The sequence below is a fragment of the Aplysia californica genome, unplaced genomic scaffold (assembly GCF_000002075.1).
Source record: "Aplysia californica isolate F4 #8 unplaced genomic scaffold, AplCal3.0 scaffold00012, whole genome shotgun sequence".
Lineage (NCBI taxonomy): Eukaryota > Metazoa > Mollusca > Gastropoda > Aplysiida > Aplysiidae > Aplysia > Aplysia californica.
Window position 1 is genome coordinate 176,804 of NW_004797282.1, and position 17,766 is coordinate 194,569.

The 17,766-nt window shown below is 38.6% G+C and overlaps 2 protein-coding genes across 2 annotated transcripts in view; one reads left to right on the forward strand and one right to left on the reverse strand.

Moving 5' to 3' along the window:
* Positions 1-397: 397 nt before the first annotated feature.
* LOC101863315 lies at positions 398-13,153 on the forward strand. The gene is made up of 6 exons (XM_005090041.3): positions 398-830; positions 3,824-3,979; positions 4,949-5,175; positions 6,083-6,198; positions 7,675-7,810; positions 8,419-13,153. Exons 1-6 carry the CDS (start codon positions 710-712, stop codon positions 9,277-9,279), a joined length of 1,617 nt encoding a protein of 538 aa, XP_005090098.1. The 5' UTR covers positions 398-709; the 3' UTR covers positions 9,280-13,153.
* Positions 13,154-13,997: 844 nt separating this feature from the next.
* LOC101863558 (non-specific lipid-transfer protein) overlaps positions 13,998-17,766 on the reverse strand; it is a 29,138-nt gene continuing 25,369 nt past the window's right edge. Inside the window, exons 17-18 of the mRNA XM_005090042.2 lie at positions 16,121-16,197; positions 13,998-15,304 (exon numbers count right to left, since the gene is read on the reverse strand). Coding sequence (XP_005090099.1) covers positions 15,212-15,304; positions 16,121-16,197 — 170 coding nt within the window. The 3' untranslated portion in view covers positions 13,998-15,211. The remainder of the gene's footprint in view (positions 15,305-16,120; positions 16,198-17,766) is intronic.

Below are 17,766 nucleotides of genomic sequence, written 5' to 3' on the forward strand. Positions count from 1 at the left end.
CGGTACTTGGATGTGGGGGGGGGGGGGGGGGGGGGCCCCCCTTTTACTTCTACTTAACTTTAGTGCTTTCTTGCCACAGGAGGCGCTTTTATGTTGACTGTTGCTGCTCTACAGCCAGAACCCGGAGGTTTCACTTGAAAGAACAAGACATATCGTGAAGAATGCGTTTTCAGAGATCCAAAAAGAGTGGTGGGGTTTGGAAGGAAAGTTTGAGTTCGATATACGGAAACTTTGATTCTTCCATTCCACCAACTACCGAACATACACAATATCTGTTCACGGTTTCTCCAAAAACAGTGCGCCGCTCCAACTGGCAAACTGGCAAACTTCGGGAAAAACTTTTACCGGAAGCACAGAATTCTACACTAATTCTGTGACCGGAAGCCGGAAGGGAAAGGTTGTTTGTAAACGCTGTAGTACCGCAACTTTCGGTCTCTATGGCGAAAAAGGAAACGCAAAAAGGAAATGACTGTGAACTTGAACACCAGAGAATCTAACTTTTACTGACTCCAATTTTTGTCCCCTCCAGTTTCATCTTTCAGTTTTAGAAACACTTACTGTTTTTGGATTTCTGTGTAAGAACAGCAGTCTTTTGTACAGTGTTATGTCCTTGATTGTCAGCAGAGAGTCCTGTTGACACTGTTGTTGTTGAGGTACTGTTCCAAGCTCATTGAGTCGAGGGAAACAGCTTGTCGTTGAAACTGTTACAATGCGGAATTCAAGAGAGCCATTTCCCATGCCGGCAGTTCCAAGAAGTTTCAAGAAATATATTCTTTTCCAGATCGTGGGCATAAGCCTCATTATATATATTTGGTATATCATAAATGGAGGTAAGCTTTGACTTGTCATAGTCATTCATATTCATATCATTATATGATGATATTATAGGCTATATTTATAATTGTTTTTTAAAATAATAGTTTATCGGAGTGTCTACATACATGGTAACCGGGCACCTATCCTCAGTGTCTGTACACAGTAATCGGCAACCAGGCATGTAGCCTAGTCTCAGTCAGTGTCACGTACACAGTAACCGGGCATATATATATGTAGCCTCAACATCTATGTACACGGTAACCGGCAACCGGGCATGTAGTCTCAGTGTCACGTACAAGGTAACCGGGCAGTTCAGTTTTTGTCATCTAGATCTAGTGTTGCCTTCAACCCCACCCCTCCCCCGACTGTACCTTTTAAAAAAATCAATAATCCCCCCATTCTGGAGCCCATATAGATCTACATATACTTTGCTTTGAATGAACTTTGGTGACCCCAACCGGTACTCATTATGTGACGCGAACACACAGGTTCACTGACTGGTCACGATGGCGAACCCGACAAGATGCCTTTATATGACTTTCTTTTTTTTGCATCAAGTGACAGCACAGGACAAATATTGATTTATTTTCATTGCGGTTACCGTGTGTGTAGACTTGTAGATACTGAGACTAGGTGCCCGGTCACCGTGTACGTAGACACTTTGATAGTTTATTGACATTGTCATTTGTGCTGAAGCCTGTAGATAGCTAGATCTAGATATCGTCTAGTGTCGAATATAAGTTATACAGTCGAACCTGCCCTGACGGCCACCTGTACAAACGGCCACTTTCCATTTCCCCCCTTGCGTTTTTTCTATATAATTTAACTGTGTAAAACGGGCACCTGTTCAACGCGGCAGCGGCCATCATATTTTAACACACAACCCCTATCACACTAAGCAATAACACCTGTCTTAGACGGCCACCTTAGTGACTCCATTACATTTTGTCATTAATTGTGCATTGACCCCTGGCGTTATGGGCGAGCCGCCATAATCTAATCACCTGTCGTTGTTGTTAGGTAGTCCTTCCAACCAACCATGTTGCATAGGCCCCTCCCACTGTTGACCAATAGGTACCAATTTCCAGCTGCTGGTGAGGTAAGCGTGTGATCCCTCATAACCCATAAGCCCCGCCAAGAACTCATACACAAATCGTAAGTGAGATGAGTGGTCACTGTTTACCCAGTCTGTAACAAAGTAACAATGGACGTCAACATGGACTTGTGACAGAAGCGTCGCTCGTTCTTCGAGTGGTGGCGACCCATATGTTTGTTTTACAATAGCACTTGGTCCTCCTTGTCTGACACATTTCATTTTATTGTCACCCTTGCTCAAAATCAGCAACAAAATAAAAATAACAAAGAAAATACAAACCAACAACAAAAACAACAATAATGCGGCTACTTTTGATTGGGAATGGGATTTGTTTTCTTCATCTTGATCAGTCCTGCCTAAGACGGCCACCTGTCTTATACAGCCACTTTTCTCCTTGACAATGGGTGGCCGTCTTACACAGGTTTGACTAATTGTAATTCTATGAATCTTAACTTGGCTGATAAATCAGTCAATAGTTATGATCATGGGCTCGAGCTTCATACAATCAAACTTGTGTAAAACAGCCACCCATTATCAAGGAGAAAAGTGACGTTATAACACAGGTGGCTGTCATAGCAGGACTGATCAAAATGAAGTCTAAAGCAAATAATTCTCTTCCGAAGTCTGAACAGGGGCTGATCTCAGTCTTTAGACTGCCGTAAGGCTGATTCAAATGGGTTATTGTTTTCTTTTTATTAAAAGTGGGAGGGTAGTGTAAGAATTTTTTTTTGTGTTGCTGTTTTGTTTTTTGGTTAGCTTTCTTTTTGTTGCTGATTTTGTGCAATAAATGAAATGTTGTTTAAGTAAGACAATGTAGACTGAGTGCCATGGTAAAACAAACACACGGGTCGCCACCACTTGGAGAACCAGCGACGCTTCTATCGCAAGTTCACATCAACGTCCATTGTTACTTTGTTACAGTGGAAGGTAAACAAAACAGTGACCAGCCACCTCACACATACGATTTGTACATGAGTTGTGGGCGGGACTTTCAGTTATGACGGATTACGCTTTCCTCACCAGCAGTTGAGAATGTATTGTTAGGTCTACCCATTGGTCAACTTGGGTAAATATTCATTGGGGGGACTAACAATAACGACAGGTGAATGAATATGAGGGCCCGTCCACAATTTCCTCGATTCAACATTTATGGCAAAGCGTCGGGCAATGAGTGACCACGCCTAGCCGCCTGAGGCAGATAAATTTGACAGTGGGTTGATAAAATAAGGTGGACCATGTTGGACAGGTGACTGTTTTACACAGTTCAATTATAAAAAATGCAAGGGGGAAATGGAAAGTGGCCTGTTTGTACAGGTGGCCGTCATGGCAGGTTCAATTGTATTATATCGTAAATGAAGGTGAGGTGAATTTTATATGGTTTTTGATTGTGCTGGGGCTGGAGGTAGTGTCGTATGACTGTAATTTGTATAGAAATCTTTAACCACTTGGCTGATGAATCAGTCAATTAAGTCAAAAGTAAAAAAATAAGGCCCTAACAATGCACTTTGAACTTTTAAAAGTGCCAGCTTGCGCTGGAATTTCTGTAACAGTTAAATCATGCAGTAAATAAGTAGTAACCTGTATGATTTTGAATTAAATATGATTATTATAAATGTAATGGCACCGTCTTCCTTGCACATTATAATTTATAACAGCTCTGTTCAATGTGTACAATATGCAACTGTTTTATGGCTGATTATTGTGTTATATTTATATAAAAAATGTGAATGTTTTAAAATGTTTGTTGCATAAAAATGAAACATTACAACAATGTTTTTTTCATCAATTTGGACTGCCTATCATTTAGTTAACAATGTGTGCCAAATGCATAAAAAATATATTGAATTTAATCTTACTTTGCATTGGTTTTGATCGCAAATTAGTTTTGAAATTCATGTTTTTTTTCCCCAGGTTTTATTCCGAAGTTTTTAGTTCCTCGACTTCCCTTTCTCGATGTTGGTCCTGATGTTGGTTGCCTTGTCTTCTTTAATAAGGATGGGGATGCCAGTAAAGTTAGATGGGCCAGAGAAGTTAACAGCAGGGAAGCAGTTAAGGCTGCGATGAAAGGTGAGTAGAAAATGCTCTTTAAAGTGGTTTTTTTTTTCAGATTTGAAGTAACTAGATTTAATGCAACCCCCCCTCACGGGACGCCAATTGGTGACAGTAAGCTGTTCCACTGGACTTAACAAGGCAACAAAAACAATGTGGGAAGGATCACTTTTTTAAACATACACACTTTTTAAAGTTTTAACTTCCCTCCTCTTCATTGGTTTATGTGGCCTTTATAGCGTGGAAATATGTTTGTTTACAATGGCTGGACTGAGAACTTTTTAAAATCGTTGAGTAGAGTAGACCTAGCGGGAGTGCTGCTTTATAGTGTTGCCACAATGAGGATTCGGGTGATGAATGTGCATATATTTTTATTTTCAATTCTGATCCCTATTTTGATGAACATGTGCAATTGCCACTTGTCAATTTTCTCAATGTCCTGAAAATTTCATAACATAATGATCAGAATGTTTTTTTGCAGAGAAACAAATATAGTACAACTACTGGTGTAGGCCAACTGCTTCCCGGTATGTGGGACAACGGCTTTACATTTTGCGCACTGTGTGTGTGGGGTGGGGGATGGGAGAGTTAAATTTTAATAAAATGGAATAAAAATGTTCAAAATTATATTACAGTTCAGTTCATTACTGGGCTCTTTAAAGTTGAATTCAAAATGTTCTCTTTATGTTTGTTATTTTTGAGTAATGATTTGAGTGAGACTCTTTCCCGTTGGAACACTGACACCGATCACGCTAAAATGTTGATAAATGTGATATGATAAGGTCTTGGCCTTCTTCATGAACGTGGTAAATGGAATGTGTTTTTGTATATATATATCTAATTTAAAGATTTCAATTAAGACAATGTAACAGACGTAACCTACTTTGTACTCTGAACAAAATTTAGTCTTTTCTTTTTTCTTCACTAAAGTCAGACAGTTCCCCCTTAATTGTACAGGTTTGTTGATTTAACTTTTGTGTCCTTCAGATGACAAAGTTGACATGATTGCTGCTGATGTGATATTACGAGGCCACGGTACCACCTCTCAGACACTTGTCCCTGTCATGGCACGACCACCAAAGACCAACAGTGACATCACTTTGAGTGACTGGCTACAAGAAATAAAATTTGGATCCAAAGGCATTAAACTTCATTTCCACTCAATTGAATCTGTTGAAATATCCCTGCAGATTTTAAAAGACTTTAATGAATTGGTAAGTACTTACGGTTCCACCAGACTCATTTAGTGAATTTTCTTTTTGGTTAACTCAAACAGTCACTCTTGTGACAAGTAGAAACACATTTAGTATGTATTTGAGGTTCTGAGTACGGAAGTCCATTTCTGTTTTAGAAAATAAGTACTTTTTGTTTTCTATTATTGCTGCTGATGATGATGAAAAATTATGAATTTTCAAGACTGAATCTGTGAATAATAGTGAGAACAAAGCCGTAAGTCCAGCAGCGAGGTCTTTTGCTACACTTCTCCATTGAATAGCTTAACTTTATTGAACGCAGCAAAGTGTTAGTGAAGGGCGTTACTCGGCTAGTGCACATCATCTTCACCCACTGCCTAGGTGGAATCTATTTAAAAAAATTTTTTTTTTGAAAAGTTGGCAGCTATTTAGATTAATGTCATTAACAATCTGACTTTAGAGCTTGTTCCTCGGTCATCCCCCAGGGGACCAACTCTTTGCTCTGGGGGGGGGGGGGGCTCAAATTGTTTGATAAATGCATAAATGTACTGCTTGGGGAGCAGATGTTGAGTTTCCTTACTTGTAGCGAATTATAAGCAGGGGAAAAGGGCGAATATGAGAACTTTTTTTCTTTGATGTTTGAAGGGAAAATCTGGAGGCCAACAGTTGTGCAGGACTTGTGAGACTTCTTCAGTGAAGTACAGTTCAAGATTTCAATGATGCATTGAGGGCTAATGTTTTCTCTTGCAAAAATGCTTTTGTGTTTAGAAATTGTCTCTATTTGGTTTTACTTTTGTTCAAGGTGAGCCCTATGTAACAGGACATAAATCTATCATTTAGCTAAATGGTTGAATTTCACAAAGCTGATATTACTTTTTTGACTACAATGTCATTTTTTAAAATAACTTTCTTGCATGTATTTTTTTAGAACCCTATGAAATATCCTGTTTGGATACATGCTGATGTCTTACAAGGGCCCCATGGAGGACCAACAGTGATAGATCTTCAGCGCTTTGTAAAGACACAGAAAAGACTGTTTCCCAGGTTAGTACCAGAGATTTTGTTTTTGTTTTTCTGGTCATTACAGACTTTAGATTTAGATAATTCTTTGATTAGGATGTAGAGTCACTGTGTTTACGTTGGTGTGAGCTCAATTTACAAATAGAGAGATTTCTTGGCTGAATATATGTTAATCGCTTTCAGTCTGTAAAAATGACAAGCAACAGTATTGGTGTATAACATCTGTATGATGATGACTTCTTGTGAGAACTGATGTAATCAGAATGTAGTATGAGGTCATGTCGGTCGTAAATCAGTCGTAGGATGCAGCTTGCATCAATGTGATGCAATGAAGTAGCCTATGACAGAAGTCAAGCAACAGCATTCTTGATATTTTCATCCGCATTGGTTTGCTGGTTTCCAAATGCTCTGTCTGTTATGGAAATGGAGCTATATATATGTGTCACAAGTTTGAATCGGGTGCTCGTCAATTTTTGGGCATGTGGAGTTATTGGTGTTATCTGCAAGCTTATTCGTTTTCCTTGCTTTCAATGTAAAAATACCCGTCCATCTTGAATTGAAGTTGAGATATTTGCGAGGGAAAGAGATGGAGTCGCCTGTTTTTTTGTTGTAAAATTAGCGAGAAAATGGATGCCAAAGTTTGGTAACTTCAATACCTTGATAGTCCTTGAATACTGAAAAATTATATATTTTGTGCCTTTAATCATTTTTCGGTAAAAACAACATGGGAATGTGTTTTCATGTGAACATAATAGATGTTGAGCCAAAAAACAAGAATTCCATAAAATTGCCTAAGTGGTGAAAAATGCCTTTTTGTTTGATTTCATTATTTTGAGAAGCGCCTCATTTCACCACGATGCCTCACATATTTCTTATTGGACATTGCTTTTTCCCTGCCGATGAACATGAGTTGTCAAGATGAAGCTGTTAAAAACTCAACCCTATCTGAGAATGAATCTGACACTTTGAGTTTTGACATTTCAAGTTTAAGATTTAATTGTGATACATGCTGTTTATCTGAGTTTACAGTTGCTTTAGGTAGATTTTTCTTTGGAATAGCCTTACTCCGTCCTAAAAGGAGACATGAATTTCTAGGTCATGTCATGGAATGTCAATGTGACAATGACAAAAGTTTTACTTTTAGTTAATTGTCTGAAATATCAAGTATCCTTTCCTCCTGCTCGAGTTGATGTTGGACTAAATCTACCACAAATAATGGACTGAGTTTTGTATATAGGGGCATAGCTTTGAATTATTGGGGAGTGATATTTTATGGTCCCCCCACCCCCTCTCTCTCTCTGATAAAAGGGTCTTATAACTTCTCAGTTACTCTTGTTGCTCACTGACTCGCTCTTTCCACCTTCCCATTGTATTGTCTCAGTTTCAGCCCCTTGAGGAAGAATACCGCATTCCTGGTTCAGTTTTCTTCCAATTCAGTTGTTTTGAAGATCTCTTGAGCTGTGATCCTTGTATAATTATTTGTGGGTTTATGTTTTACAGATGCACACTCTCCCTGGGTTGGACGACGGCCACGCAAACAGACATGCGCCAAAGTGCTTACACCTGGGAGATGGTGTGGGACATGTTGGACATGGTTCAAGAGTGGGATTTTGAAAATCAGCTCCTCGTTTTCCAAGTGGGTAAACTTTTGACCGGGCAGTGAAAGATTGAGATCATTTTTGCTGTGGTTGTCAGCGTGATGTGTGGTGTGAGCTTGTTAATATATTGTGACTTCGGGCAGTGTGTGAGTTTGTTGATGTGCTCAGTCTATTAATATTAGTTACTGGACTTTGCCAATTCCTTTTGATGCTATGTTTGAAGATGTGTTACTCTTGTGTAAGGCAAAAATTTGCCTTTGAATATAATAGACTATTTTATTCACTATACAAATCAAATTGCAGGAACTGTGACTGAAACGGTAACTTTGTTTGCATGCCTTTGATTATCAATCTTTCATTACAAATGTTGCATTACCTTCATAGAGCTCTATTTGTAACTTTTATTTCAAATTCACCCATACTGAACTATATGTAATTTGATGGTGTTGCTGGGCAGTCCTTTTTTGTTGTTGTTCTATTTATAAGTTTGTTTATCTTTGTTTTGTTTGTTTTCCCCCCTTACTATGATCTGGTTCTCTCTCTCTCTCTCTCTCTCTCTCTCTCTCTCTCTCTCTCTCTCTCTCTCTCTCTCTCTCTCTCTCTCTCTCTCAAACCAACTTAAAACCTTGTATTGTGATATTTTCAGGCCCGGCTCTCCTTGACCCACAACTCGGTGCCACAACTGAAGTGGTTAGCGGACAACACCGGCGCGAGTCTGATGGTGTGGAATGCGGATGGTGACGCGGTGATCAATGAGGATATTATGCATCTGGCGTACCGCTTCTCACTTGAAAAGATTTACTTTGACTTGGGTCACCCTGAGCTGCAGTTGCACCTCGATCGACACCGGTATTACTCAAGGACAAAGCTGGACCATTTTGCGTTGAAAAGAGACGAGGTCATGTTTAAGCACGACATGTGGCTCAAAATGGGTTTTCACCGACAGAAAAACTCAATTTTGGCGAGTACGGAGGCCATAATTCTTGCGTCTCCTTTGGTTTACATCATCACCAAGTCAAAATACCTTCCTACTTCGGAAATTTACATTCAAGGACGAATCCGCTTTTTCAATCGAAATAATAGGGAAGCAGAAGATTATCGTACAGGCTTGGACATTTATCTTCGAGCAACAAAATACGATTCATTTGAAGAAATTGTGGGGATTCGGTGCTTCATAGGTGTTGGAGGTGAGGTGGAAGTAACAGGAAGTAATCTGCCAGAAAAGATAGAGAAGTTCCGAAACACTGCTAGGGTCACCCCAACAAGTTCCAACTGCTACCGTTTTAAAATAGTGGATGAGAAGTACAGAGTCACAATTGCAGTTCAGCCTCTTCATGATTGCACTACTCTAGAAAGTGTAGAGGAGGAGGTTGAAATGGTTCCACTGGTTAAAGTTGAGATCCCAAGCAGATTAACTAGCAATGAGCAAAGACCCTTTATTCTTAAAATGGATGATGTGAAACGTCAAGGTCTGATAGATGAAATAAGTGTGAAACATAAATTATAGAATGGTTGTACCAAGGAATGGGGATTGTTCATAGCTTCTGAAACAGCGATTCTGCTTTTACCTTTATTCTCAACAAAAAACATGTTTTTGAAATCACATGTTTTCTTAAAAATGATGAACTTGGAATGATCATTTTTTTCCCCTTTGCTTTTCACTTCCATTCTAGAAAGAAGTATTTTACAGTATAAGAAAATGTACATGTCCCAGGTTGTGATTGTCATTACAATTCATTACATACATGTTTATTATAGAATATACAGCAGTTTCTGCGAACAGCAACCCCCTTGGGAAGCAAGCTTTGGTTCCTTTTAGGCAGAGATTGTTGTTAACTGAATTTACACACACACACACACACAAACACATGCAAATATGAGTCCCAATCGAATGATGGGATGATGATGATATATAACGGATTAAACTGATGCTCGATCGCTGGGCGGTAGTGTTATACACATTTGCTGAGACTTTTCCTTCCAGCCTGCAGAGACTTTGAGGGAAGGTTGCTCTTTGCAACATGGTGTCAACTGAGAGCTCCTGTACTCAGCATTGTGTATTTTCCGCCCAAGCAGTCAGTTGTTGTGAGCTGTCAGGTGATAAACAAGAGAGGAGGGATGCAAACATTCTAGGAATTTAGGCCAATCTCGGTGTTCACACTGTTTACTACAAATTGTCAAAAGTTAAGGGTTTGGGTTTTTTTTTGGGGGGGGGGGGGGGGATTGGTGAGGAGACAATTAATTGCAACAAAGGTTACTGTTAGAGTAAAAAGTTGTTGTTAAAGGGTATTGTTTATTGAAAAATTCTGTTATACAAACTAAGTCGCTGTTTGGAGGAGGTTGCTCTCCTGTGGGTTGATGATAAGTGGACAGCACTGTAACTGTATACAGTGTATACTAACTGTATACAGTGTATACTAACTGTATACAGTGTATACAGTGTATACAGCAAGGTTCAGTCTATGCTGTAGTACACGTGCTACATTCCTTTAGAAATAACTTGTTTTGGTATTTGTGGATATTTTGAATATATTATGTATGTACCATGTATGCCACGACTACAACATTTTGTTCATGTTTTGGCTGTTAGTGTGTCATATTACTTAAGCTACAGTTTTGATAAGTGTGTTGTGTATACATTCATATATATATGTGAAAGCCTGATTTAGCAAAAATGTGTTTCTGTGGCTAATATTAAATAATTCTTCCATCATTCAAATGGTATGACTGACTTGCAAATGGAATAGAGTCTCGCGTTCACCTCGCGGCCAATTTACACTCGAAATTATCAGAGCAGTTTCCTGTGGTTTAACAACGCGTGCGTCGTGTTTAGACGGCACGTCTCTTGGGTTACGGCGAGCCGTCACGACAGGTCAAAGTTGACATATCAGAAAACATAGTCTATTGAAAATTTCGGGTATGTTGAATTTTTCTTTTTTTTTGTAAATATGAATATTTGTTTACTTGTATTTTGGTATGGATATGTTTTAAAATACTTGGTAATGAAATTGGTAGGTAGAAAAAGTTGGTTTTAAGGCAAACTGAAGAGAAATGGGGGTGGCCGCATGTAAACCATGCTATATTTCATGTTGGGCCAGATGCGGCCAGACTGGCTGCACCTAGGATAGAAAGTTTTTTAGTTATAGTCTGCATCTGACATCATAGCAACCGCCCTCTCTTATCAGTGACCAGCAATTTATTGACATTTTGATTGAAAAAGAAGAAGAAGAAAGAAAGATGAAAAGGAAAGCGGAAACGGAGAAAAAGAAGGTGGAGAAAGCACAGAAACATGAAGAAAAGAAGCGTATGAAAGAAGAGAGAGAGAAAAAGAGAGAGGAGTTTAAAAAAAAGAAGGAACAGGAGTTGAAAAAACGGAAGGAAGACAGACTTAGAAAAAAAGAAGAAAAGAGGATTGAGATGGAGATGAGAAAAGCTTGTAAAGGGAAAGAAAAGGAAAGCAAGAAGAGACTCAAATATTTCAAGCGACAGTTCAGTATGTAAGTGAAATGGTACTGGACGATTGGTCTGATGAAGATATTGATGCGGGTATGATAGATGACTTGTAGGATATATACGTTTGAGTGTGAGAAGGAGTTGAGAGCATTGGAAGATGGAAAGCGGGTAGAGGAAGACAATGTTGAGAATGAAATGATGTGCCTAGATGTATGGAAAGAGAGGTACCGGTAGTTAACCGGAAGAGCGTTCATATCGATCGATGACCCAGTTACACGCGGCGTCGAGGTCAGATAGGGGTCAGGTGAAAGTGCCGTGGGAGTCAAAAGTGACAGAACAATGAAAAACATGCCTCATCTTTTACAGCGAATTGATGCGATCTATGAATAAGTATTACAACAGCATGAATGATCCCCTTAATTTATCCCCTTGTCGGTTGATCAGACGCTGAGAGTTGGGTTTGTCTTGTGTTTTTGTTTGTACATTTATTATATGGCTGCTCTTAGGCTATGCTTTCAGCTGCACCTAGGACAGGTGGCCGCACCAATGGCTGACCGGCGACCGTATCTTGGCTGGGTGGCCGCACCATAGCCGACTTTTCACTAATTGTATGTTAGTCATTTTTGCCATAAAACAGCAGCAAAAGCTTCGCGACACTTTGGACTTAGTACGTTCACATGTCCAAGCTGCGGCCAAAAACAACCTTGCACAATATGATAGTGTCGTGAATATAGAGGAAGCTTCTCTCATGGCCGCAAGTGGCCAAGTGACTATTTTTTGCTTAGCGAATAAGCCCAATGAATTAGATGTGATAATTTGTCATCATGGAGGGTCAGGTCATATGTTCTTGTCCAGCATTCCAGAATGTTAATGAACAATACCTTTCAATGTGCATACTTCAAGTTCTTGATGATAATTCTTAGCTGTTGGGCTTACTGTGTATCAGGTCTGCACACATGTGCCAGCCAATTATATTTTGGTAAGTTGAGAAATACATTATATATGGGCCTAATTCTTATTGCATGTCTATATTTTTCAGTTGTTTCCAACATTTCAGGGGTTATGGTTTTAGTGTTACCTGGAGCTAATATATCTGTACTGTCAAGAGACTCCTTTCTGTTCTCACATTTGTCATTCAGTGCCTCTCTGAATAAGATCTCTTTATTCTTTTTCCAAGTCTGTGCTCATCCCTAAGTATGTGGTCCGATTCTTGGAAACCTTTTCTGTTCGTCTTACTTACTGGTACTTGAACACAACAAGTAACAAAGTTGTGTAAATTGCCTTTAAAAACCTGTTGACAGATTGTAAAAAAGAGCTAAATTAATTTTCAAATTGACCAATTTCACTTTACTCTTCAGAGAGCCTTTGAAGAATCACAATCTGGCTACTGCTATTGGGTTGAAATTTATGTCTTTGACCCCAGTCGTGGTATTACAAATATTTCATTTTATGAAAAAGACATTTTTTTGTGAATGAAATATATAGTTTCCCTGTTCACATCAGTGTTCCATTATAATGTGTGTTTTGCAGTGTGATGATGTGGCTTATTGCTATTTCTGCTGATTATTGTAGCATTATTTAGTTTTACACGTTACTCTTTTTACTTTTATGTATGATTTTCTTATCAACTCAAATGAAACACTTACCGGTACTGGTATGTCTACTTTTTGTACATGATGTTTCCTGTTTATGGTTGTACGTTAAAGAAACCGCGAACAGTTGTTTATTATGGGAAATTGGAAAGACAGGCGTAAGAGCAATATATGGAGAAAGCAAGATGTGCCCAGTGCCATTTTTATGACATGTAAAAAAATCACTCCTACATTCCATGTAATTTCATTCCCATTATTGTATTCATGAAAAGTTTTGTATAGTCTTATTTACTCCATCTGTGAATGTGAAAATAAATATTTTTTATTCTTTATTCCTGAAGGTCTTGTATTTACATTGTTTTGAGTTTTGAGAACCGTCTCCTCTTTTTAACTTAAGGAGACCCTCACCTCTCTGAACCTGAGCTTTCCTTATTAAACATTTGAGGTGGGATTTTTTTCCCCCAAGCGTTTGCACGCCTCCATCGACACAATTTAGATCATTTTGGAGGCAGGCTTCCAACCTTGACTGTCTAGGCCAAACTGGGCTGAAAGGGATACAACATCCCAGCAGAAAGACCAAGTTACTCTATAAAAATTCTCCCCACTCGGCGCCTTCCACTACACAACAAATGCTGGTAAGGCAGGATTCTGAACATATGAAGAGGGTCATCATTTTTATTTTGAAAATGTGAGTTCAAACTAACTTTCAGCAGCAATCTCCACCACTTCTTTTCCTTCCGCTGTCGCTTCTGTTTGTCAGTATCACGTATCAGTCATGCTTTTGCCCTCAGCACTAAATGAGCTTTGTTGTGTCAAAACACAACTTTTAAAAAAATGCTGATAGTTCTTTTTTTATTTTTGCAGGTGAACGCAGTAAATCTAACATATCAAATTGTCCGTAAAACAAAAAGCGTGCGCATATTCTAAATGGCAGCGCAGATTTAGTTCCAGTCTGGGTCGTCCATATGTTGTGTTAATCAAGTAGCTTTTGAGTGTGTGCCCCTCAGCCTAATGGCTGTTCATATGAAAGTCAAATGTTTTCTAAGCTAAGATAATGACATGACCATTTTCCTGGTAAGACTAGCCCATGGATAGAAATGGATTAGGAATGGCAACAGACTTTTAAAAAAAAAGAGAAGTCAACATAGACTATAAAACACCAAGAAAAAGAAAACGAAAATTACATTAAAAAATTTAATTTTATGCTTTTCTGAGTACAAGTACAAGAAAGAATTCAAAATTGTTGACATTAATTAATCAATCTCATTGCACGAATATGCAAGTATAGCGCTTTAAAATCTATCATGGAAATGTTGGCTCAAAATTGTAAAGAAGGCGAAAAAGGCAAGGAATAATTGAGCTGTCACTTCTTGATTTGTAGACAAATTTTTTGGCAAATTCAGCAGAAACTGAATTCATCAAAGGGTTCGACAGAACCTATGTGTACACATGTGTTAGAATCTTGTTCTTTTTCCATTCTGACAAAAGCGAAAGAGAAATATCAGATCACCCAAGCAAAGAAAGGCAAGCACCTATAATAATAATAGCAATAATAATTAGTGGGCTATTATTGGAACATGAGCAACGAAAAATCTATAAATGAAAATATGCTGCCCATGTTTTTTTCTACTTCTACACTTTATATTTAATACTTATCAGGCATTTATGATTGTACATTGACAGCATGGGCATTATGCTACGAGAGCATATAATGCAGAAACCATTACCTACTCAAATAAAATAAAAATCACTTGCTTGAAAAATCTAGAATAATAAATCTGTTGCTCTGATGAGGATTACAATAATTCTGAGGAACAAATCTATTGACAAGTGATGTTATGTACATAGTCACATGACAAAGAAAAGAATTCATTTTCTTCTATTTATTTTTATGTCATCCTGACAATTTTCATTCAAAGATAGCTCAGCTATTGGTGACCGAATACCCTTTGAATTGAAAAAATGGTCGAAACCCAGCGCTGTAACATTTTGAAATCATAACAGACAAAAGTAAAAATTTGCAGTAGCTTGTTTGTGGTGCCGCCCGTGAGAGACAGCTTGAGTTTTATCAGAAATGGTGCATGAGTCAAACAAAATCAAGGACCCTGAGTTACAATTTATTCATTTTCAAGTGTAGAATATCAATGAAACAATACAAACATATCATAATGGTAAAAGTTCACAAAGCACAAACAAAACATCTGCTCAGTCCGACACAATGACGAGTGAGCGACTTCTTGTTTTCCTGGAAAAAACCTGCATAACTTAATTTCTCTTGTTTTAAAAATACTGAAGAAAATCATAAAATCACTTGATCCAAAATAATATCACCAACCGCCCAACCCCCTCCTCAAACACAGCCAAACCATTGAACAGGAAAACAGTCAATCTCTTTTACAATCTTGCCGAAGACTTGGGCTGGATGTCTTTCAACTTCATTGCCAGAGCCATGTTGCCTGTGATCTTCAGCTTTCCTTGGAAGAAAGCCTTAAAAAAAAAAAAAGAAAGAAAAGAAGAAAAAATGATAATTAACTGTTAACTAAACATTCTGCCTGTTTGTAATAACAATCAAAAGATAGGGGAGGGAAGGAGTGAATGAGGTCCAACTTAGCTAAGTTTCTAAGATAAATCATATACGCAAAAATTTCAGCAGGATTCCTAAGTTTGTAAGACAAATCATATGCAAAACTTTCAGTAGGATTCCTTGTACATATAAATACTTTCACAAAGTAGTCACTTCACATTCATAAAATTATTTTTATTACCTCGACATTTTGATATACTCATAATATGTAACAAACGTAACCATAAAGGCACTGAATCCCCACGATCACAGGAACAGGGGTAGACCACGAATAACATGGCAGGAAAAGGTGGTAGCAGATGTCCAGAAACTGGACAAAACTTGGACACAATTGAAGAAAGATGAACAGGACAGATATCTTTACAGAGTAAATGTTGATGGAATATTTGCCCGAGGGAACTAAAATACCAGTGACGGAAGTAACAAGTAAATATTAAAAATACAAAACAGACTTTATAATGGAGATGGAACTTGGCCCCTTTCTTTTCGGTTTAAAATTCTTTGAAATACACAACTTTGCTTTGTCTCCCCATAATACTAGTTTTGCTCAGCTTGGAAAAAGAAAAAAATATACGATGCAATTTTTTTTTTTCCGGTTCTGATTTTCAAAAATCTCATCATGTTTCCCATCAAATAGTCTAGCATGAGTACTTCGCATCTTGAGGTTATGGTCAAAGATTTGAAGAAGGTGACGGACAGATCTGTCAAAGTGTACTCACGTTTTGGGGGTTCAGTTTTCCAGTCATCAGTTGCACAAGGTCATCATCTTTCATGATGATAGTGGTGTCAGCTTTATCTGAAGAATAAGATTGACATTTTCATCACCCAGTAGTCAAAGGGGACTACAGGCCTTGACTGTCCAGACCCATACCATGTTAATCAAAAATATTATCATCATAATATCATCACCACCCTGAGCCTGAGTACAGACCACCAACAAGAGTTCAATCAAAAAGACGATTCAGTAAAAAATATACAGTCCGTGCCGGCTTTAAGCATGCCGGCCTTAAGCACGTTTCGGACTTTGGCACGCTAAACGGCTCTTACAGAATTTTTGCTATATAAATTACATGCCTTTAAGCACGGCAACTTCGGCTTCAAGCACGCTTCATTTACAAGACAGTCAATATTTTCATGATGACCCATCGAAGTTCGAACACAGTCTACACCGCAGCAGTGGAGTGTGTCAAAAGAAACACAAAGAACGCAAGTGATGGACACACACACACTCACATGGGCGGGGAGGAAGGCAGATGCACACAGCCGCGCGCGCGGACGTAAGATCTAGCCTAGGCCAAGGGCAAAGCTACACACAACCAAAAAAAAAAAATACAAAGAGAGTCGGGGAGACGAGAAAGGGAGGCTGGCTGCGATTTCACCTTTGACCCTCGCTATCCATTAATCCTGATTGTGTATCACGCGCGAGGTGGGATGAAGGCGGTGGTATGAGTGGCACAGCGGGCAGTGGTACGCACAGGCAGTGTGTAGGCCTAGTGTGCTGTATCGTGACTGGCTGTCTAAATTAAGTTTTCATTTCCCATTCGACCACAAAACAAAAACAAACAAGCGAACAAAAACTACCATTGTGGGTGTCTAAATAACAGTGCACACTTTTGCGGGACCACTATAGGCCTACTTACAGACAAAGGGAAATAACACAGGAAATTTTCAACAAGAAAATCTCTGGATTATGTCTACTTCGCACTCAAGCACGCTTCGGCTTTAAGCATGCTTAAGCTTTCTCCCGACTACCGTGCTTAAAGCCGGCATGGACTGTACATCAATGTCACTAGAGCAACTGGTATGTTATGCTGCTGTGAAAAGCACCACCTACTCAAAACAACCCTCAGCTCCTCCATTAATCCTGTTACTGTCTTCAGCGCAAGTAAAATAAAAAATCGTAAAGACCTCTCTTGCAAGAGTATCAAAATTACATATGTAAGGAAGTTTTTGGCTTGATACAGCCCAAGTTCTGGCAAGTGAAAATGCTTCTAATGTAAAGATAATGTTATCTGCCAAATATTTATCATATCAAACTGCGCCACACAAAATTGTAAAAAAATCGTTGGTGGCTAGACATTACTTTTCAGTAGTGTTGTCTGTGAAACAAAATAAGGCATAGACACATATAGAAGAAAAAGCATTCAAATTTTCAGCCAGTTCATTGAAGGCTTTGACACAAAAATCAGGAGGAATAGTGTATCACAAACTGATTTCACATTACACCAAGCCATGAATGCTAAACAAAAGGAAAAACAATGAATTAGAATAGCATGTTTCACTTTTAAAAAATGAGACAGCCATACATAATATCACAAGCTTAAAACATATTTAAAGCAGTGACAAAAGAATAGAGGGAATAATG